This window comes from Notamacropus eugenii, chromosome 2 (assembly GCF_028372415.1).
Source record: "Notamacropus eugenii isolate mMacEug1 chromosome 2, mMacEug1.pri_v2, whole genome shotgun sequence".
Lineage (NCBI taxonomy): Eukaryota > Metazoa > Chordata > Mammalia > Diprotodontia > Macropodidae > Notamacropus > Notamacropus eugenii.
The window spans coordinates 507,021,091-507,044,197 of NC_092873.1; the positions used below are offsets into that span (position 1 = coordinate 507,021,091).

The window sequence follows — 23,107 nt, forward strand, 5'->3', positions numbered from 1 at the left end:
ATTACATCTCTCTAAACCTCACTTTCCTCATCTCTAAGGGGGAGGGGCAACATTTGCCCATCTCTGTGACCTCTATGACCCTTCATGAGGGTTGGGAGAGTGGCTGGTGGCTCTCCTGCTTGCCTGGGCACTCAACTCTCTGTTGTTACCTGCAGCTGCTAGCTTGGAATGTCAGCTGGTCTGACACGTGGATGGGTTGCTGGTATGTCTGGGCAATTGAAGATAACAGCTGGATCCGAGAGAATACTCTGATTCCGTTTTGATTTGTTGGTAGAGCTCTCAATAGTGAGGGGTCTGGCATCTGCCAGCTTGTGGAGGTCACCTGCACATGTGCCCTTAGGTCCTGAGTTATTAGCATCACAATTTCATGTTTCATCTTGTGTCCTGGGACCAGACAGAAGACACAGCTTTTGTGTGAGCCCCATGCCAAGTGCTTTGTGAACTTCAAAGCCCACTGGGAGGGCTGGCTGTTCCAAGGATTGGAGGAAAGCTCTGGAGATGCTGGAGCGGTTGAGGTGGCTGCCCTGTCCTGGTAGGAGTGGTTTATAGGCATCTCTCCTAGTGTCCTGGGATTCAGAAGAATTCTTGTCGGATCATTGACTCAGCCCCAGGGTCTAGACCTGGTAGGGTTAGTGTAGGAACTGGACCTGCAATGTCACTAGTATGGGGAACTCCCAGAGGAGCAAACTCCTTCCACCTGTGTCGGTTGGCACCTTTTCTGCACCATATATTCTTGGAGGGTTCCCTGAGGTTAAATGACTAGGCCATCCAGTAAGTGTGGACCTGAAGTGGGACCTGAGTGCAAATCTTCCTGGCTTTGAGATTGTTCTCTGTCTCTTGGGCCACACTGCCTTTCCAAAGTGTTCAATTCAGTAAGTACTTATTAAACACCTCCTATGTGCCAGGCCCTGTGCTAGGGATACAAATAAAAAAACAATCTGCCCCCCAGGTACTTACATTCTGATGGGGTAAAAGCTGAAAGGGAAGAGGCCATGTGCAGAGCTGCTGGTGAGTGGACTTTGAGAAGAGCCTCTCATGTCTAGATCACCCATCAGGTTTGACCCTCGAGACAACCCTGTGATGGCTAGGCATGATCTGTCCCCATTTTACAGTTGAGGAAACTAAAGCCCATGGAGGTTGGGTCACTCAGGCAGTAAGTCTCTGAAGCAAGATTCAAACCCAGACCTTCCTGCCTCATGGCCAAGCACTCAATCCACTGCTCTGTGTTGTATCTGCCAAAGACATATTATAGTACAGGGAGGGGGCTTCAGGGACTAGTGGACAAGTGACTCACAGACAGCTGATAAAGATTGATGTCGGCCAATGGAGGGGGTCTCCAGTGGCCTGCCCTGGACTCTGTGCATGTGTATCACACAAAGCTGAGAAGGATGGTTTGGGATCCAGAAAGTGAGGACAAGGTAGAGTAATGAGCTGAAACTGAGCCAGTTGCAAGTCAGTAGGAATCATAACTCAGGAGCTAAAAGGGGTCTTCGAAACCATCAAATTCAGCCGCTGTTGTTTTATTTTATTTTGTTTAATGTTCTACAATCACTACCATAAAACTTAGATTTTTACCCCCCTCCCTCTCCAAGACGGCATACAATTCTATATGGGATCTACATATACTCTACTATTGAATACGTTTTCACTATGGTCATGCTGTGTAGATGAACTAAGATAAATGGAAGAAATCATATAACAAATCAAAACATAATACACACACACACACACACACATACAAACATGATCTGCTACATTCTGTGAATGAATTCCATAGTTCTTTCTCTGGGTATGGAAGGCATTTTGCCTTAGAAAACCATTGGGAATTTTTTTTTAAGTTCTTGCATTATTACGAAGTTCCAAGTCTACCAGAAAAAACTCTCGCACACTGTGGTCGTTGATGTGCACAAAGTTCTCCTGGTTCTGCTCCTTTTGCTCAGCATCAGATCATATAAGTCCTTCCAGGCCTCTCTGAAGTCTTCCTGTTCATCATTTCTTATGGCGCAATAGTATTCCATTACATTCACATACCATAATTTATTCAGCCATTCCCCAGTTGATGGGCATCCCCTTGGTTTCCAGTTTTTGGCCACCACAAAGAGAGCTGCTATAAATATTTCTGTACATGTGGGATCCTTTCCATTTTTATGATCTCTTGGGGATACAGTCCTAGTCTGCTGTTGTTTTATAGCTGAGGTCAGACCAGGTAGACAGTAGTGACTTGCCCAGGGTGACATAGCAAGTAAGTGTCTGAGGTCAGATTCTTATTCAAGTTTTCTTGGCTGTAAGTACAGTGCTCTTATGGTGCCACCAACTGCTTGCATGGGGATTGAAGAAATCAACAGTCCTCCGTAGGAACATGATGAGGTAAGGTGGATAAAAAGCAGATCACTTGAAAATGATCAGAAGATTCTAATGGACCTCAAACTCAATGCAGGCCAGCTGTGTGACTTGCCAACTGACCAGCTCTCTGACTGCTGTGTGTAGAAGCACCCTATCTGGAGCAGGGGCTCCTCTCCTTTTTATTTTTGTGGCTGTTTTTTTCCTTGATCTTTCTGTGTCATAGACCTCTTGAGCAGGCTGCCTTAGCAAGCCTCAGGTCAGACTTCTCACATATTCTTTTAAATTAGTAATCAGTGGAAGGAAACCCTATAGTTCATTTGGAGCTGAGTGAAGATAAAGATGCCATTTGTTTCCCATCACAGTTCACAGATACTCCCATCTCCCAGCCCTGTGCTCCTCTGTGGTCTCATGACATGTGAAGAATTGGGTCTAGTTCTGAGGGCGTCATTGGACTCTGAAGAGGAAGGGAGAGAAGCCTCAGAGGCCTGATCATTGACTTCCTTTATCAGAGAGACTTCTCAGAGAAAGGATGGACTGGGGAAAGTGAATTGCTTGTCTTACTTGCCTCTGGGTGCCCGGGGCGACTCCCGGGCCTTCGCCTTCTACTTACCTATCCCCGGTCTTCGGACGTCTCCGGCCCCTCTCCTGGTTGGGGGAGGGGAATACACAGGCAGAGCATCCGAAAGGAGTTGCAGCCAGCAAGCTTTATTGCGTTTCTTCTCCTCCAGCTCTCGTGGTCATCCCCTTTTATTATCCCCTGTCTCCTCCCCCGTACCTCCCAGGGGCGGGCGAGCTCCTCCCAAGTGCCTCCCCATGGGTGGAGCCAGCCTGTTACCAGGGCCATCCCAGTACCCCACAAGGGGGCAGGTTCGGACCCTCAGGCGTCTCACGGTCCTCATGGGGGACCCTGGTCCAGAGCTGTCCCCCAACATCTCCCCCTTTTTGTTTTACACGGGTAGGTTGGGCGATTCCCCCCATGGGGACCTGCCCTCGCGGTGTCTCAGAGACAAGACATCGCCTTTAAGACTCTCCAGTGCCCGTGTCAATAATTGCAGGAGGCACTTCAGGAGGCACGGCAGGACGAGACACATAAGGACAAGAACTGCAACGGAGGAGAGCACCCCTGGCAGCCAATGCAAGCCCAGGATTCGTTGTAACCAATCGAAGATGGAACGCTCTTCTTGTTCACGCTTTTCCTCAAACGTTCTGGAAAGGTTGTTCACCTGATCAATAAGCAAGTCCAACTGATGTATGTCATCTGTGGCATTGTAAGCCAGCATAGCCCCCTGGAAGGCTTTGTGGACCGCCGGCCATTGATTGGGGAAGGTTGAGGAATCAATTGGGAGGTTAAGCACGCAAAGCGGGCGATATTTATAATGGCATTGTAACATCTCATAGCGTTGATGTAACGCCATTTGGTCTCCTAGCCAAATTACCGTGTCTTGCAGGGCGGTGATTTGGCTTTGGAGGAGATGGTCTATGTGGTCCTGACGGTGCCACGCCGCTACCTCTGATTTCATGAAAGATTGGAGAGTGGAAGCTAATAATTGTCCTTCCTCTATTAGTTGTTGAATCTGAAACTCTTCATAAGGCGGGGAGTCCCTGTGCTAATGCCCAGTAGGTGTCGCCCCTTTGATCCGCGGCTCGCTGCTCTGCGGGGGTGGCGTTGTACCATTTGGACTGGACAGCCTCGGACCCAGGAAGGAACTGTTGTAAGGCCATCAGAAGTGTGAGCATGGTCATCTCACGCTGTTTGCACACCCGCTTTGGACGGTGCCTTCCTCTCCGCCCTCGTCTCCTCCTTGCTTTCGGCTTCTCGCAGCTCAACTGCCCATCGTGTGGGGATCCAGATCTCCGTCCCTGGGTCGTCTCCATCTGGTTGGACACAAAGATACCCCTGACCTCTCGCTATGACTATTCCAGGGCCATGCCATTTGCCTTCTTGGTCCCTCCACCGGATTCGAGCTCTGGTGAGGCAGGCAGTAGGGGCCTTTAACGGCCTTTCCCTTCTGCCTCCCATCTCGTGGAGATAAAATCTTTGTGCGGGGGATGTGCCATCGTCTCGGATTTGCAAAAAATTGTGAGTGAAGATGGCTTGTGCCAGATCACCTCGGGAGAGGCGCCCCGCCGCCCTTACTCCCCCTTTTTGTTTTAACAGAAGAGTTTTTATAGTGCGGTTAGCACGCTCAACAATGGCCTGACCTGTGGGATTATATGGGATGCCAGTAATATGAATAATAGAAAATCCTCTACAAAAGGCGGCAAAGGCAGAGGAAATATAAGCTGGCCCATTGTCTGTTTTTATGGCTCGAGGCACCCCAACCATGGCAAAGCAACCATAGAGGTGGTCGATCACTGCACGGGCTGTTTCCTTAGGCTGTATAGAGGCCATAATAAAATTGGAGGCCGTATCAATACAAACATGTATAAGAACTTTGCCAAAATGTGTTACATCCATTTGCCAAAGATCGTTAGGGAGATCACCACGGGGGTTAATTGCGGTGTCTCGGGCAAGAGGGCGAAATGGGGCACAATTGATACACTGTTTGACTATTTGGCGAGCGTTTTCTCTGGACAATCCATAAAGGCGTCGCAAAGATCGGGCAGATAGGTGATACTTATCATGGGCTGCCTGTGCTTCTAAATGCAGAGGGAATATAAGGGCTTTATCTACAATATCATTACCCTGATAAATGGGTCCTATGGTGGACATATGTGAGCGAATATGCAATACATAAAGAGGAGTAGAGCGTTGTAACATGGACTCTTGAATATCATATAGGATTTGAGCTATAGTTGAAGCACGGGGATTAATGAGGGCAAAAGGTAAAGCAGCAATAGCATTTGCACAATACAAGCTATCAGTAACAAGATTAAAGCTCTCATTAGGTAATATGGAGAGAGCATATTGTATTGCCAGCAATTCATTTTTCTGGGCTGAGGAATGCTCGGTGGTATACACCTTAAGGAATTGCCTGGAAGGGATATAAACCGCAGCCCTATGGTTTTTAGTAGCATCTGTAAAAACAGTGGGTCCCGTAACTGGCTGTAGAGATACAATAGTAAAAGGCATATGGATAGGAAGGACTTCCCATCCTCTAAGCGCTGGGGGGAGCGGAAGCTTTATGGTATTACACATACATAAAAGAGAGGCCCATTCTGGAATCTCATCGGAGAAGCACCTTAAGGCTTCCTCTGATGCCTCTAAATTCAAAATGGGAAATCTGCCAAAAGCCAATAGGCAGCGCTCGGCACCTAAAAGAAAAAATTGGGCGACCATTCGCCATTTATGTGGAAGGGCCTTTTTGTTGCGAGGGGGGTACAGCCACTCCAAAATGCCATGTGATTGATAGAGGCACCCAATGAAAGTACTGGCTTTTAATATAGTGGCATAAATGGGTTGGTTGGGTTCCTGCCGCACAACAACTGTGGAGCATCTGTTGAGGATGCTCTTGGCTGCCATTAAGGCCTCGGATGTCCAATGTCTGGGTGAAAGCAGAGCGGGATCCCCTCGCAGCAAATCATACAACGGGTATAATTCACCATCAGGGATAGGGGTAACTGCCCGCATCCACTGTATAGCGCCAATCAGCTTTTGAAAATCGTTGAGAGTGGTGAGCTGAGAAAGATCAATGCTCGGAGGACGGCAAGCAGTCCGTCCTTGTTTCAATTCATGGCCAAGATACTGAAAAGGGGGTGTAGTCTGTACCTTGTCTGGAGCCACAGTTAGCCCGTAGGCAGCTAAGGTATCGACCATAAGTTGAGTAAGCGCCATCGTGGAATCCTGACTAGGTGTGGCAATAAGAATGTCATCCATGTAATGAATGATAATGGCCTTGGGGAAGCACTGTCTGAGTGGGGAGAGGATGGCGTGGACATACATTTGGCACATAGTAGGACTGTTTGCCATCCCTTGAGGGAGCACGGTAAAATGATACCTTTCATATGGCTGCTGGCGATTTTCCGAGGGAATGGAAAAGGCAAATTTGACTCTATCTTGTGGATGTAAGGGAATGCTATAGAAACAATCTTTGATGTCAATAATTGTCATACTAAAATCTCGGGGGATCGCAGCAGGGCTAGGGAGACCAGGTTGTAGCGCCCCCATAGGCAGCATGCATTTATTAATCTCTCTAAGGTCTATGAGCATGCGCCAAGATCCATTTTTCTTTTTTATAACAAAAACAGGAGAATTGTAAGGGCTTGTAGTGGGCTCAATGCGGCCCTGCTCCAAAAGGGAAGCAACTATAAAGCGTAAGGCGGTTAGCTTTTGAGGGGTTAGGGGCCACTGCTCAACCCACACAGGGGTCTCGGTTTTCCATGTTATAGGTGGGCTGCTCACCGTCACAGTGGCCCCGGAATGTTTAATTGAAGGTGTTCTGGGGTGGTAAGGTGTAACCCAAGTTGCTGAAGAAGGTCACGCCCCCAAAGGGCGTAGGCAAGGCCAGTCAATTTCAAAGGCCTAAAATACCCCTGATGATTCTCAAAGGTCCAATTCAAATGTTTAGCAGCCCGTAGTGCCAAACTGGCACCCCCTACTCCAGCAACCTGGGCAGCACCATCGTTCACCGCCCAACTGGGGTCCCACTGGGATGCATTGATGACTGAAATATCTGCTCCGGTGTCGAGCAGACCCATGATTGGGCGTCCTTCAACCGAAACTTGTACCATGGGGCGATCGCCCACAATGGGAGAGCACCAATTAACTTGATGGGTTTCCTGCCCGGACTCTTCAACCCAAGGCAGAGAGATACCCCTCCCAATGGGAGTTCCTGGGGCAATGTTTATGGGATAACAATGAGGATTGTTCAAATAAATGGTAGAGGATCCGCTAGCCAACAATTGAGTATGGACTATAAATGGCACATAGCCAGAGGGTCCCACCACCAGACGGGGGAAAGGAGCGGGGGGCACGTCGATCCCTTCAGTATGCCAAGGTCTTATAACTAAATCGGCATCGGGGGAATCCATGGTAGACGTGCATATTAGGGTTGCAATTTTTGGAGAGCCTGTTGATACTGCTGCGGGAACGATAGGGGTACAGAATTCCCGGGCTGGGGGGCAGGGACAGGGCCTACAGCCTCCACTGGGAAGATCTGTTTCTGGGGTCGGGGGCCCCCCCGAGGGAGGCCCCCTTTCCCATTTCCCGACCGAGGTGGTTGAGGCTGCTGCTTTAGACGGCAATGTTTGGCAATATGGCCCGGTTTCCCACAGCGAAAACAGGTGGGCAATGCTCCCATTTTAGCGACAGGGCACTGGCTCTTCAAGTGCCCCATTTGGCTACAGCGATAACATTGTTTCTGGGCCTTGGTACCTTGAAGGGCCTGAGTCACCCCTTGGGCCACCGCCGTCACCATGGCTTGGTGGGTGTCTTTAGGTGGAATGTCTAACAGCCTCTCTACTATCTCTTCAAGGGAGGCGAGAGGTCCCAAGCCCACTAGGGCTTGGGAGCATTCTGGACGCAAGCCATCTCGGACCAGCTGAGCTATCAGGGAATCCGTTCCTGGTCCCGAGCCAAGAGACCGCCGGACCGCAAGCTGGACCCGACTCACAAAATCAGTGGGGGACTCGCTAGCCCTCTGCTTTAGCCCTACCAACTTATCCCTCATAGTCCCCGGGGCGTCAATCTTGGCAAAACCCCTAATATGACAATACTGAACTGCATCCATCACCTGAGGATCAAATTGGAGCTGGTCAATAAGCTGCGAGTATGGCCCTGCCCCTGTTATCATATTCACAGCGTCCTCTGTCTCTGCAATATTGTGTTCCTTGACATATCTGAGCGCCTCTTGTCTAACGGCGGCGCCATAAGCCACTAACTGTCCTGGTGTAAGGATAGCCCCCGACACTTCCTTCCAATCAGCTGGGGCCCACGGCCAAGTGGCTGTGGTATTCGCAAAGAGATGCTTCACATAAGGTGACGAAGGGCCATATTTGGAAACGGCCTCCTTCAGTTCTTTCAATAATTTGAAGGGCACCGGTCGATGGAAACGGTTCTCGTTTCCCATCGGATCCCGCTCCACAATGACAGGGTAAGCGCCGGCCCCCTCCCACTCCTCTAAATCTATCTCCTGTCCCTCCGCCAAAACTGCGAATAGGCTCTGAGTGAGTACACTCAGAGGCTCCGAGGGCCCGGACCGCCCGTAGGTAAATGACCGCGCTCCTTGTGATGATTGTGACAAGGACGTGGCGGCTGGGGAGAAGGAGAGGGCATTCAGCCTGACCTCGGGAGGACTGGGAGTTCCCAAATTCCGTTGAAACTTCTTCCTGCGAGTTCCCCAGCCCTCTCTTGCTGTTTCAGGGACTTCCCATTCCTTCTTGAGTGTTCCTCCCTCATCGGACTTTCCCTTTGTCTTGGGAACTTTCCACTCCCTCTTGGGCGTTCCCTCCTCATCAGACTTTCCCTTTGTCTCGGGGGCTTTCCACTCCCTCTTGGGCGTTCCCTCCTCATCAAACTTCCCTTTTGTTCTTCCCCTCGGGGCTCTAGAGTCCCGCCCCTTGCTCAGCCATGCGCCACCTTGAAGGGCGCGGTCCTGGTCCCTGCCTGCACATTCTCTTAACATACCCCATGGATATAAAGGCTTGGGGTTGGGATCATCCTCATCGGATTCCTCTTCTTCTGTTGTCCCTTGAAGGGACTGCCCTGTCTGGGTCTCGCCGTTTGATCGCCAGGGGGGACGGGGATCCGAGCACAAAAGTGCGGCGACCACTTGAAAGAACGTAAAGTCCTCCTCTGTTAATACACCCGGGTTCACCCTCTCATAGGCAACCATCTGTTGTCCCACTATGTCCCATTTAGCTGGGCGTAACCCACAATGCTCTAGCCAGGGGGGAGACATCCCAGATCTTTTCCACAAATGCTCTACAGTCCCGAATGTGGGGCTTAAGCCCATGGATCTTACAAAGCTTATACAGCTGACAAGCAAGTACTCCTTTATCTTCGGGCTTTAAACTGGGAAAACTATTTCCCTGACCCATCCTGGCCACTTCCCAATATTAAGACTGCCTGAATCTTCCCGCAGTAGCGAGGCAAGGCCACTTCTCAATACTGAGGCTGCCTTAATCTTCCTGCAGTAGCGAGGCAAGGCCACTTCTCAATACTGAGGCTGCCTGAATCTTCCCGCAGTAGCGGAGCAAGGCTAATACTGCGGGGCAAGGCGGATTCTCCTCTCCCTACGGCGGTCCCTGTCCGGGCGCCAGATGCCCGGGGCGACTCCCGGGCCTTCGCCTTCTACTTACCTATCCCCGGTCTTCGGACGTCTCCGGCCCCTCTCCTGGTTGGGGGAGGGGAATAAACAGGCAGAGCATCCGAAAGGAGTTGCAGCCAGCAAGCTTTATTGTGTTTCTTCTCCTCCAGCTCTCGTGGTCATCCCCTTTTATTATCCCCTGTCTCCTCCCCCGTACCTCCCATGGGCGGGCGAGCTCCTCCCAAGTGCCTCCCCGTGGGTGGAGCCAGCCTGTTACCAGGGCCATCCCAGTACCCCACAAGGGGGCAGGTTCGGACCCTCAGGCGTCTCACGGTCCTCATGGGGGACCCTGGTCCAGAGCTGTCCCCCAACATCTGGGTTAGAGATTCCTGATCTGGAATCCATGAATTTTTTTATTAGAATATTTTCATAGTTTTATTTCAGTTTAATTGATTTCCTTTGTAATCCTATGTATTTTCTTTAATGCATTTTAAACACATGGTTCCGAGGTGGGGTCTGTCTCATAGGCTACTCCAGACTCATTAAGGAATAAGTGAGGATAAAGAACCTTTGCCCCAGGGGGTCTTACTCAAATCAGTATAAATGACTAACTCTCAGAACTTTTCAGTATGCCTAGTGGAAGAGTGAGTTCCCTGTCACTAGAAGTATTCAAGTGCAGGTTATCCCTGGGATTGTTGTAGAGAGGATTCAGATTCAGGTCATGGTTGGGACAGATGCCCTTGGAGCTTCCTCCCAATGTAAATTCCCAGAATCTATGAAATGGGCCTTAACTTTGAACCTAATGATGGGTTTTAAGCTGGGAGGAGCCTTAGGGGGCACAGAGTTCGTACTAAGGAAGGTGACCAGTAAGTGGCTAGAATTGTAAAGGGTTCTTTTCTTAACTCTTTGGAGTTTTCTCAAGAACCCGAGAATTTGTCCTTTATTGCTTCCAAGACGGCGCTGCCCCTGAGCAGGTTTCCTCTGGTCTCACTGCTCTTCTGTCTAATGCCATCTTCTTGAGGCCATTTCTGTCTCTTTGTCTGACACAGTGGAGCAAAGTGTCCACAGGTGGTGGGTCCTCTGTCATTAGTGATGAGAATGAAGCATTGTGGAAATGTGGGCACAAGGGGCTGGTTTTCCTTTTCCTTTATGATTTCTTGAAATGTGACATCTAGGTTCTCATTTTGATTGTGGCTTGCTGATGGTCCAGCAATTCTTAGGTTGTTTTTTTGATCTGTTTTCCAGCTCACTTGTTTTTCCGAGCAGGTATTTCACATTTCCTTCTATTTTTCCCCCATAGTTGGACTTGTTTTATGGTTTCCTGGTAGCTTATGAAGTCATTGGGCTCCATTTGGCTAATTCTCATTTTTGAGGAGTTCTTTTCTTCAATATCTCGATCTCCCCTATCACCATAGTAGCTTTTTATGGTCAGGTTCTTTTTTTGTTGTTTGTTCACTTTCTTCAGCTTGTTTCTTGACTTTGGACTTTGTGTTAGTGTTGAGCTCCTCTTACCTAAGGGTAGGGAGGGGTGTCTGCTCTGAGCTTCTGGTTTGACAGCTTCACTGGGGGCCTGGGAGTTTTTGAGGTCTGGTTTGTGCTCTGGTCCTTACCCAGGTGGGGCCTCATCCTGTGCCCAGTACTAGCACAGGAGTCTTTTTCTGACCAGGTATTCAGTCTTGTTACTACCCTGGGTGTTGGCTAAGCTCTGGCCCAGGTCCCACTCCAGTGTCTGCAGATCTGTTTGTCCTCCAAAGCTGTTGTGGGCTGGAAAAATGAATCACCGTGACTTTTTTTTTTTATTATCCCACCCGGAATTCAGTTTGATCTGCTTTGTTCTGAGGGGTGGGTTGAGAGAGCCCAGAACAATTGCTGGTTTCCCTCCCTCTGCCACCTTGGTTCTCCCCCCATCCTCCTTTTGGTTGATCTTCTTCCATTTTCATCTCTGAATGTTCCTGAGATGATATAATTGCATCTTGTGCCATCCTCTCTACAGACTCATTCTCTCCTCCATCACTTTTCACTGCTGGATGAGTTGATGGTGCTTTTAATCTAGCACTTAGCACAGCGGGCTTAGGATAGCACACAGGGCTTCTCAATGTTTAAATACTGCATAGTCAAGCAAAATCAATTCCAGTGCTGACCATGTATAGAAATGGATTTCATATTCTGCACATTGGTCCCTCATCGTTCTCTCTTGAGGTGGGCTTCTTCATGAGTCCTATGGAATCAGGTTTGGTCTTTGGGCTGATTGGAGTTCTTAAGTCTTTCCATGGTTGTTTTTACAGTGTTGGTTTTGTAGAAGTTCTCCTACTTCTGCTCACTTTTCTCTGTGTTCATTTGTCCCAAGTTTCTCTGCAGTCTTCTCTTTCATTATTTCTTACGGTGTAATAATATTCCACTACATCTATATACCTTAATTTGTTTAACCATTACCTAGTTGATAGGCGCTCCCTTATTGTCAATTTGGGGCTCCTACAGACAGAGCTTTTATGACTACTTTTGTACATCTAGATCCTTTCCCACTTTCTTTGATCTTTGCAGAGTAGACTTAGGAGTGGCATCACTGGGTCAGTGACTGAGGGGTGAGACTTCTACTGTGGTTGGTAACTGGTGCCCTCAGCAGGCAAGGAGATGACATGTAACCAAGCGGTTTCCCAGCTCTCTTGGTGTGTTCATTGTGGTGATTACAGGCATTAGTTGGACTTCTGCAGGAAATCATGAGTATCAGAGTTGATCTGTTCCCTTTCCCCATTTTTGAGTGTCAGGAACTTGCTTGGTTCAGCTCAGTTGAATGGCACACATTTGAATGTCACTTTGTCTTGTTGGTTTTTACGTCTTAAGGTGGCATTGTGGGGATGAAAATACCAGGCCTGGGACGCAGGAGATCCTGGCTTTGACTTCTGGAGCCTCAGATGGCTTGTTTTGTGATGTTGGGCAAGCCCTTCCCCTCTCTGGCCCTTAGTTTTCCCCTCTGTCAATGAGGGGCTTTTCTGTGACTGTGCCTTTGGCCCCTCTTACGTAGTTGTTTCTGGCCTCACTTCCTCGTGACTTGCACGTTCCTGCCCTCAGGCTTCACATTCTTCTCACGTTTCTTTCTTTGCAGTTGTAGGACGAGCAACCGCAAGAGCCTGATTGTTCCATCCAGCACATCCCCAACCCTGCCCCGGCCCCACTCACCACTGCACGGCCACCCAGGTAAGCAGCTTTGAAGGAGCAGGGGACGAGGGAGGTCCTCAAAGGCTAGGACAAAGGTCCTGGTTAACAGAGGCTGCCAAGGCTAAAGTCATTGAGGGATAACCTTGTTGCCCGGACTTCCCCAGATAGAGGACACCATGAATACTCACAGGAAAGCAAAGATATTGTACTGAGGAAGAAATGGCCTTCTCTTTGTCCCAACTCCAAATCGGGGTCCCCTTTGTAACAAGCAGAGATACCACAGCAGTGCCCATGATGGTCTGCCTTAGCAGCCCCTGCCTGCCTCTGTGCCAAGAGGACAGAAGGTTTTTAAAAGAAAATATTCCATGTTTGGCTTCCGTGCTGCCCTGGGCTGCCCTTGTTCATATGTTTGTCAGATATTTCCTCTTAGTATGAGTCCATTCAATTCACCTAGGAAAGTTTGTAAAGCTGCTCCCCCCATTGACTCTAGCAAAGGGCTCTGAGTAGTCTTGGGCTGCTGAAGCCCCTGCCCTCATGTGGGGCTGGCAGCCCGGGAGGAAGGCCTTAAAGAATGGTGGCCAGGAGGTCTGGAGAGATGGGAGGGTGGAAGGGAACTGAGGATGTGTGAGCTGGAGGAGAGAACCTCAGCAGGGGAGGACCTTTGTCCTGAGATACTCAAAGAGCCACAGACACCCAGTGGGTGGCGGCCCCCCCCCCCCCCCCCCCCATTCCACTCAAAGAGTTTGCAAGTGAAACATTGAAACACCGAACGTTTATTAAGTGTCTGCTGTGTGTAAGACCCGGTGCTGAGCACCAGAGAGAGTGGAAAATGAGCAGTACTTTAGTCAAGAAACTTCCAGCTCAGTGGTGGTTCCCACATATGCAGAAATAGTCCAGACTTGGTAGCATGTGAGAGGACCATATGAGAGGCATGCTGAGGCCCTGGGGCTCCCAAGTGGCCCAACGTAGCCCTGATACTTGACTGCCTGGTAGAGTTTGTGAGTGGGGTCTCGGAGCTGTTGGAGGAAGCCCTTAAAAGTTGTGTTACTTTGTTTTTAATATATTTATTTCATTACATATTTCCTAGTTGCATTTAAAATTTGTTTTAACATTCATTTTGAAAATTTTGAATTCTAAATTCTTTCCTTCTTTCCCACCCCTTGAGAAGGTAAGCAATTTGATATGGATTATATATATGAAGTCATACAAAAACAGATTTCCAAATTAGCCATCTTTCAAAAGAACACGCACACACACACACTCACTCTCTCTCTCTCTCTCTCTCTCTCTCTCTCTCTCTGTTCTGCTCACTTCATTTTGCATCAGCTTACATGTTTTTCTGACTTCCCAAGACTTCCCAAATTTTTCTGAAACCATCTTGCTCCTCATTTTTTATAGCACAATAACATTCTATCACAGTCATATACCACAACTTGTTCAACCATTCCCCAACTGATGGGCATGCCTTTAATTTCCAATTCTTTGCTACCACAAAAAGAGCTGCTAGAAATGTTTTTTATAAACAGATGCTTTTCCCTTTTCTTTGAGCTCTTTGGGATACAGACCTGGTAGTAGTATTGGTGGGTCAGAGGGTTCACACAGTTTTATAGCCCTTTGGCTGCAGTTCCAAATTGTCCTACAGAATGGTTGGACTAGTTCACAACTCTGTCAACAGTACATGGATGTCCCAATTTTTCCACATCCTCTCCAGCATTTGTCATTTTCTTTTCTGACATGTTAATCAATCTGACAGGTGTAAAGTGGCACCTCAAAATTGTTTTATTTTGCATTTCTGTAATCAATAGTGATTTAGCGCATTCCTTCATATGACTATAGATAACTCTGATTACTTCTTCAGAAAACGGCCTGTTGATATCCTTTAACTACTTGCCAATTGGGGAATGGATCTTAATTTTTTAAAATTGCATCAGTTCCTTATATATTTGAGAGATGAAGCCTTTATTAGAGAAACTTGCTGTAAATTTTTATCTAGTTTAATCTCTCCTTTGATTTTCAGAATTTCCATTTTGCATTTAATTGAGGATTTTAAATTTGTTCTTTTTCTAGCTTTGTTTTTTTTTGGGGGGGGGGGGTTTGTGTGTCCAGTTGATTAGCTTTTCCTCCTCTTTTATTGATGTACGCATTTAGAGATAGGAATTTTCCGTTCAAGCGCTGCTTTGGCTGTGTCCACAGATTTTGGCATGGTGTCTCATTGTTGTCAAGCTTCCTATTCAGCTCTGGTCTTTTCCTCAGGAATGCTTGAACGTCTTCTGTTTCATTAAATACCCTTTCTTTTTCCCCTGAAGGATTTTAGTCAGTTTTACTGGGTAGGGTATTCTCGAAATATTTCACACCTTCTGCTTCTTTAATGTGGCAGCTGCTAAATTGTGTGTGATCCTGACTGTGACTCCATGGTATTTGAACTTCTGGCTGCTTGAAGTATTTTCTCTTTAACATGGGAGCTCTGGAGTTTAACTATAATATTCCTGAGACTTTTCATTTTAGTATCTCTTTCAGGAGGTGATAGGTGGTTTCTGTTTTTATTTTGCCCTATGGTACTAGGATATCAGGGCAGTTCTTCTTGATAATTTCTTGAAATATGATGTCTAGGCTCTTTTCTTGACCATGTTTTTGAGGTAGTCCAATAATTCTTAAATTATGTCTCCTTAATCTATTTTCCAGGTCAGTTGCTTTTTCCAATGAGACATTTTCTTCCATTTTCTTCTTCTTTTTTTATTACTTGATGTCTCATGGAATGATTAGCTTCCACTTTCCCTATTCTAATTTTTAAGGAATTATTTTTTTCAGTGAGCTTTTGTGCCTCTTTTTCCATTTGCCCAATCCTGCTTTTTAGGGAGTTATTTTCAGCAGTGAATTTTTGTACTTCTTTTTCTATATGACCAATTCTATTTTTTAAGTTGTTACTCAGTATTTTTTGTATCTCTTTTACCAACGTATTAATTGTATTTTTTTTTTTGAGGCAGTCATGTTAAGTGATTTGTCCAGTCACATAGCTAGTACGTATTTAAGGCCAGATTTGAACTCAGGTCCTCCTGGTTCCAGGGCTGGTGCTCTATCCACTGTGCTACCTGCCTGCCCTTATTGTGTTTTTATAATTCTCTTCCTATGCCCTCTTTTCTTTACCCAGTTTTCCCTCCACCACTCTTATTTGATTCTGGAAATAATTTTTGAGCTCTTCAAGGAATTCTTGTTGAGCTTATGTCCAACTCCTATTTGTTTCTTTGAGGCTTTGCTGAGTGGTTTTGCCTTCTTCTAAGTTTATTTCCCTGTTACCTCAGTAACTTTTTATGGTCAAGTTCTTTTTTTCTTGGTCACTCATTTTTAGCCTATTTCTTGACTTTGAACCTGTTCCTGGGGTGGGGGAGGGACACTATCCTAAGCTTCAGACCTTGTTGGCCCTGCTGTTTGCAGAGCTGGAAGTGTTCTGTGCCTCCCAGGTGCTGTCACAGCTCCCTTGGGCTGCATTCTGGTACTTCCATAGGAAAGGCTCCTGTTCTCTTGTGGCTTCAAGTGTTCTCTGCCTGTGAACTGTGACCTGGAACTGAGTTGTCAAACAGCCTGTTAGAGCCTAGTCCTTTTAGGGGTGTTTGGAGGGAGGGTTGGGCAAATGCTCCCTCTACTCCACCATTTTACCTCTGCCCCCAGGATTTGAAGAGGGGAATGACATAGATGGTTGGACCAGCTGTGTGAGGGCTGCTGTTATGAGGGGAGAGACTGTTATCAGAGATGGCAGTCAGGTGTCTGGGAGGTGGATGAGGCCCTGGATTATTAGGGGGGGCAGACCTGGGAATGGGGAGCAAGGGAATGATAGGAGGAACCTTGGCATCTTACAGGGATTGGGGTGAAGTCATGGGTGGGTCCCAGATTGATGACGTGGAGGGTGGAGCTCTGGAGGGAAGATGAGTTGAAGGCATTGCTGAGTGGAGGTAGGGTGGGGGTGGGGGGGAGATATATTTCCTGCCCTTGTGTGTGTGGGGTCACTTTTCTAGGAGGGCACTGGGAAAGAGTCTCAGTGCCCTAGGACATTTGAATCCCCCCAGCTTTGCTTGGCCCTTTTATCTCTGCTTGTAGCCACCTCATTTGGAGGGAACAATCTGGTTTTCTGGGCTGGAGTTGGACCTTGTTCCCTGAAAGCTTTTGGGTGTGTCCTAGCTGCCCAGATCAGGGCTTCTGTATGACCTGAGCCCTCTGCAGCCCTGCTGAGCAGAGGTCTGTCCCCAGCCATCCCACCTTTACCTTGGTGGGAGGCCTAGAGACATCTGGTCAGTATGTCCAGAGGTGACCATGGACTCCAGGGATATCCATTTGTTCCAGAAGTGGGGCCAGCATGTCCCAGGTACCTACCTGTGTGGCTTTTCCTGGGCATGGTTTCCTTCCACACCTGGCTGAGGCTTCCCACCCCGACTCCCTGCACTCTCTATGCATCCATCCTTTGTGTTATTGGGACTTTGAAGGACACTGAGGGAAAATTTGCATGTAGCATAAGCCTATGGGAGGGGAGTGCTTCTTGTAATCCCCTGGGGAGAGGTTTGCAGCCTCTGGCAATGGGTGGGTCAGTTGAGTGGCAGCTTCAATCTGGGTCTGTATCCAGAGCACTTAGGCCATCCCAGAATGCTGAGGGGACTGACCAGTGCACTGAAGGAGGTGGGGACTGCAGACTTTGAACCCAGGGCCTCTGCCTTCAGAGTCAGGGTCTCTTTCTTTGCACCACTTGGGGGTCTGGCTTGTCTGGCAGACTAGACAGATTTAGGCCCTGGGTGGAGGAAATCTTTTGCTTCCAGAGATAACCGGCCCGAATCTGGCAGGTAGAAGGGCTCCAACCCTCCTCTCCCTAACCCCAGGCTAGATGGGGTCCAGGCTCCTGCAGTTGTGACAGTATTGTTGGCCAAAGGCTTAAAGAGAAGGCAACCAGAGGGAAGCAATCCTAGTAAACTCCTATGTTGTGGACTCAGTGCTAGGTGTAGTAGAGACTGAGAGAGATCTTCCCTCCCCTCTGGGAGCTTCTGTTCTGGGCTGAGCACTGACAGAATTAACTAGGCTTGGGGCTGAGTCCTGTTTAGCAGAGCCAGAGGGGAAGGAAGGGAGAGCCTCACAGGCAAAGGTGCAGAGTGGAAATGGTGTGTTGGTGGTCAGCAGAGCAGACTGACCTGCAGTGGGCAAGAAAAGGGGTCCCAGCAGGAGTCCCACCCTGCCTTCCCTGCCATTATCTCCAGCTTATCCTTTCTGTATCTTGTTTGGCTGTCCTTGTCTGATTGGCACTGTAAAGTAAAAGGGTCAGACAGATGAGAATGACCCCTTTTCTCCCTTTGATGACCCTTAGCTTCCCCAGTGCAAGCCCTGGGGGCTTGTGCTCTCACCCTCCTTTCTTGGCATCCCGGTGTGTCCACTTGTCTCAGTGCCAGAGGGCATGGTTCATGGCTCTCCCTGGACTTTGCCCTCCTGGAGGATAGGCAGGGACTTATAAAAGTTCCCACCCTGCTTCTGAGATAATTGTGCTCCACTGCCAAGGCCCACCCTCTCCCACCCCCACCCCCCAGGAAGTGTTGGCAAGCTGTGTGGTGAGCTGGAGGGTCAAGGCTCGAGATGGTGTCTCCAGAGAGCACTTGGTGAAGGAATGGGGGTGTTGGGCTTGGCCAGGAGAATGGCTGGGATGGGGTGACTGAAGAGCTGTGTTCAGATGTTGGGAGAACCGTCATGGCAGAGATTCACTTCGTTGGCCCCAGAGGGACCCGCTGGTGGGAGAAAGCAGATTTGGGCTTGGTCCCGAGCGAGATGTCCTCCCCATGTACCCTGTTCCAGAGTGGAATAGAGAGTGAGTTCCCTGGGAATAGGGACTAACTGGCCACTTGTCATGGGGGTTTGATGCCCAGGTGTGGCTAGGTGAGCTGATGCTAGAGAGGGAGGTCTGGGCCCCGCCTCAAAGGATAGGGCTGGAAGGTAGCTTGGACCCTGGGACATCCACGACTGAGAGGGAGACGAAGCACCCTGGGTTCCCTGGGAGATCCTTTGGGCTTATTTCTCTATTTGGTGGTAGCCCTAGGCCAAGCACAGTGCCAGGCATACAGCTGATGCTTAATAAGATTCTCAAGGGCCCTGACTTAGGGTCTCACTCTGGGCTAGCCCCTTCCTGTTACCTTCATGGATCCCTCTTTAAAGGCCATGCCTGTCCACAGAGTCAGGACACCCCCAAGCTGGACTGGGGAACCCTGGGTCAGTTATGTGTTAGGAAAGGTACTGGAGTATCCGTGGGGTTGGAAGGAGCCTTTAAGATCATGTAAGCTAAGTCCCTATTTTTACAAAGGAGGAAACTGAGGCCTAGGGAGCTGAACTAGCTTGCCCCAAGGTGACATGGGTAAGCATCAGAGATGAGACTGGAACTCAGGCCACCTGACCTCTTTCTATTGTACCACAATGTTTCTGCATCAGTGGAGGAAATTTCCACATTAGAAGTTCACCATAGGGCTGCCCCCGAAGGTCCAGGGGCAGCCTCCATGTTGTCTCCTGACTTGAGCCCTGGCTTTCATTCCCCACTCTCAGCCTGTGGTCTCCTTGGCCCCCTCCCATCTCCCTCCCATCCCCATGCTCTCTCCTTGGCCTTGACCCCTGCACTCCCCCCTCCCCCACTTGGTCCTCCTCTCCATGTCTTATGTCTTCTTGTTAGGCCTGTGGTCCTGGCCTCCCATTCCCACCAGGCCCGAGGAACTTTCCCAGGACTCAGCTCTGATAATGGCCCTCCTCTTCTTCTAGGCCTCAAGGTTCCCCGTTGCCTAGGGCCCATAATATGAAGGCTCATTGTGGCATTCAAGGCCCTCACCAGTCTGGCTTCAACTTCTCTGTCCAGATTGGGCTTGGCTGTTCCCTTTCTTGTTCTCCATATTGAAGCCAAACTGGATTCCCTTCTTTCTCTTGTCTGTAGCTCTAGGCACCTAGGAGGTCCAGTGGGTAGAGCCAGGAAGACTTGAGTTCAAATCTAGCCTCCAGCACTGTCTGTGTGACAATATTTGCCTGTTACCTTATGTATAAAGTGAGGAGGACAGCCTCCCTCCCAGGCTTGTTTGCCAAGTACCTGCTATATAGAAGATGCTTAATAAGTACTTGTTCCTGCTCCTTTGGAGCCTGGAGAGGGTCCTGCATCCTGACTTGTTAAATTCCCCTCCCCTCCTTCAGGTTCAGGTGCCAGCGGCACCCCCCAAGTCTAACCATGCAGCTCCTTCCTCTTTTCACCCTTCTGGGAACCAGAGCTGTCTTTGGCTAAATGACTGCGTTCTGGGCCTGTGAATGGGCTCAGCTCACAGACCTTCCCTGCTGTCACACATGGCCAATTGAGGGGTGGGGGCAGGCAGAGTTTTAAGGTCTTTAGGGGCCGGGGGGCGTTCCAGACTGGGAGCACCGTCGCTGGCTCAGCCAGTGGTCCCAGAGGCTTTTATACAGCTGGGTGAACCCCAAGGGCTGGTTTGGGGAGGGCCAGGCTTCAGCTGCTCCAGTCCCTGTTGACCCCAGAGCTGAACCCCCTTTGCTGTCCTACCCACAGGTGGTAGTCCTCTGGATAGCCCCCGGAACTTCTCTCCCAATGCTCCAGCTCCCCACTTTTCCTTCGTTCCTGCTCGCAGGTAAGCATGACACAGGTTGGGGGCGGGCATTCTTGGGCCAGGCTCTGTTCATGCCATGCCCTGAGAGGGTACTTTCAGCTGGTGTTGGTCAGATGGCACCTGCCTCCTCTTGCTCGGGCCAGGGCAAAACTGGGTGGCCCTCTTTGGACCCCGGTGTCTGCATATCCTGAGCTCCAGCATGGAGCCCTTCCTGCAGGGTCATCAGGGTCACCTCCCTGGCCCTCCAAGGTACCACTCCTGCCCTATTTCGTCCTCTCACCCAGGCTCTGCCCCTCACTGCATTCCATCAGACCCTCTTCCTGACCACTTAAATCCTCAAGTGGCTGGGACTGAGGACATCAGTGGTTCTGGGCTGCCCCTCCCCAGCCTCTGTGGCAAAGTGTTACCTCCAGATCCCCCCAGGTCCTTGGGCCCTGTCCCAGATGAACAGGCCCTGGCAACTAGACCCTTTGTTCTCTGGGCACACGTGGCGCTTCAGGTCCAGGGCAGACGTGTAGCCTCCCCTGGCTGTGGGCAGACCTCTGGTTTGCCTTCGTTCTCATTGCTCTGTCCACTCTCTCCTCTGCAGCCATGGACACAGAGCAGACAGGTAATCTGGGGGCATCTGGGAAACAAGCAAATTGACGTGGTCAATTGAGTTCTTGCAGCGGGGGATGGGATGGGGGGGGGGGGGGGAGGTGAGGCATAGCCACTTGCCCAGTCAGGTCCTTGGTTCTCAACTCCCAAGGAGGCTCTCTGCCAGCAGCTGGTACCTGGGTTCAAATCTCTGATACACCACTCGTAACAGAGGTACCTCTGGTGAGGCTCTTGTCCGCTTTGGACTTCTCTTCCCTCACCTGTAAAATGGGGACATTGAACCCACTAAGACCCTGGCCAGCTGTAGGGGGAAGTCCAGAGGTTGTTGGAGAGATCAGCTGCCAAAGGCACTGCCCCCTGCCAGGCCCCAAAAACCAGGCTCTTTGGGATGTGTCTTCTTCACCTGGCCCTGCCAGACCCTATCCCCCTTGGGGACCTGTCTGCCACAACCCTCTGTGCCCACCTTCTTAGGTCAGCTTCCTAAAGGTAGATTGGCCCAAAGTGGGCTTTGAGATCTTCCCTTCCTCTTTGCAGATCTTTTGTGAGGCATGTTGGTGCTTGTCTCTTCTTGGGCTGTTGTGGCAGGCAGGGTAACAGCTTGGATGGCAAGCAGGGGCTGAGGGCAGACTCATTTGCGTCTGCTGGCTGCCCAGGCCTGAGGACCTAAACCCTTGCTCCTGTGGGTGGGTGCATCATGGACGCTGGAATGGGCTGGTGGGGTATAATGGTGCATGCCGAGATGGGGACCGTACACAGCGGGTCCTCGGACCTTGGGCTCTGTCCTTTCTATGTAAACATTGAGGATGCTGCTCTCAGGGGACCCTGCCCAGTGTGCTTAGCAGCTATGCTTTCTTCCCAATTTGAGCATCGGTGGCCAGTGTGTCCTGGTATTCAGTCGGGCAGTGCTGAATCACCCCCTTAGGGCCAGGGCTGCATGAGGCATCTGGAGGGAGGAAGAGAGGGAGCAGGGTCAGCAAGTGATAGGAATGTAGCCTGATCCTTCTCTGCCTAGGCCCCCAGGGGCCCCCACACATGGGCAGTCTCAAGGGTTGGTCCTTGCTGTGTTCACTGAAATGAGGACTGGTCCCCTGTGTTTGAGGTGTGGGGAAGAGAAGGGGGTACTTAGGTGTCCTCTCTGGGCCTCAGCGTCCTCTTCTCTAGCTCTGACTGCCACGATCCTCCAGGTTGCCCTGGCTGCAGCCCTGTTCCACCTGTTGACTTCTCACTGTTAGGTGCATATTCCCTACCCTGAATTGGGAAGAGCACAGAAAGGGTGGCGGACGGGGTGCCATGTGGGGAGCAGGGAGCAGACCCTCAGGGGGCCATGGTGCCTTTCCAAGAGCCACCCATGGTGGGCATCACAGGGCAGTCAGGACCGATTCGGTTATTTAGATACTGGTCTTTACCAGGCCTGGCCCCCAGACTGAGCTATGGGATGGATGCCTGACTTCCTGGAGCCTCCTGGGCACAGGCTCCCAGAACCTGCTAAGTGGTATCTCACTGAAGCATCTCTTATCACAGGACGGATGGACGGCGCTGGTCTTTGGCTTCTCTTCCTTCCTCTGGTTATGGAACCAACACCCCTAGTTCTACTGTCTCCGTAAGTCCTTAGGCCTGGCTGACCCCGGGTTCAGGGTGGTTCTCCAGCCCCTGTGCCTTCTCAGCTGTGGCTGGAAGGTAACTCCCCTCCCCTTGTCTCCTGTCCTTGTTCTCATCAAGGGATGCCAGGGCCATTCTGGGAGGAGGCACGCTTGGGCTTTTTTGAACTGGGTCACTCCCTCAAGGGTGTGGAAGGACTTTGGACCCAGGGGAGTGGCTGAGGAAGGAAGGCCTGTGCATGGGCAGGGAGGAGCACTGATGCCACTTTGGGTGGGACGTAGTGAGTGGGAGTGGGAGGTACATGGGGGAGCCATTCTGGGAAAGGCTTCAACACAAAGTGGAAAGTGATAGGGAGCTATTGGAGCTTCTTGGGAAGGCAGTTGGGTGGTGCAGTGGATAGAATAATGGACCTGGAGTCAAGGAGACGAGTTCAAATCCAGTCTTAGACACATACTAGATGTGTGACCCCAGGCAAGTCACTTCAGCACTGCCTCTGTTTCTTCATCTGTGAAATGGAGGTGTGTTGCTAGCACCTACTTCCCAGGGTTGTTGTAAGCATCTAATAAGCACAGTTCTTGGCATGTGGTAGATGCTGTATGAATGTTAGCTTTTAGT

The 23,107-nt window shown here is 49.9% G+C and overlaps 1 protein-coding gene across 25 annotated transcripts in view; it reads left to right on the plus strand.

Moving 5' to 3' along the window:
* The window catches only part of MAST2 (microtubule associated serine/threonine kinase 2), a 159,158-nt gene that overhangs the window by 105,750 nt on the left and 30,301 nt on the right, over positions 1-23,107 (plus strand). For 19 of the 25 annotated variants that reach the window (XR_011975787.1, XM_072649282.1, XM_072649270.1 and 16 more), the window contains 4 exons: positions 12,634-12,725; positions 20,239-20,317; positions 20,886-20,906; positions 22,415-22,493. Coding sequence is in view for 24 of the 25 variants with exons in the window: in XM_072649282.1 (XP_072505383.1) it covers positions 12,634-12,725; positions 20,239-20,317; positions 20,886-20,906; positions 22,415-22,493 (271 nt within the window). In the remaining variant the exon portion in view is untranslated. The remainder of the gene's footprint in view (positions 1-12,633; positions 12,726-20,238; positions 20,318-20,885; positions 20,907-22,414; positions 22,494-23,107) is intronic. The other 6 variants (XM_072649273.1, XM_072649283.1, XM_072649286.1 and 3 more) reach the window with 1 other exon arrangement.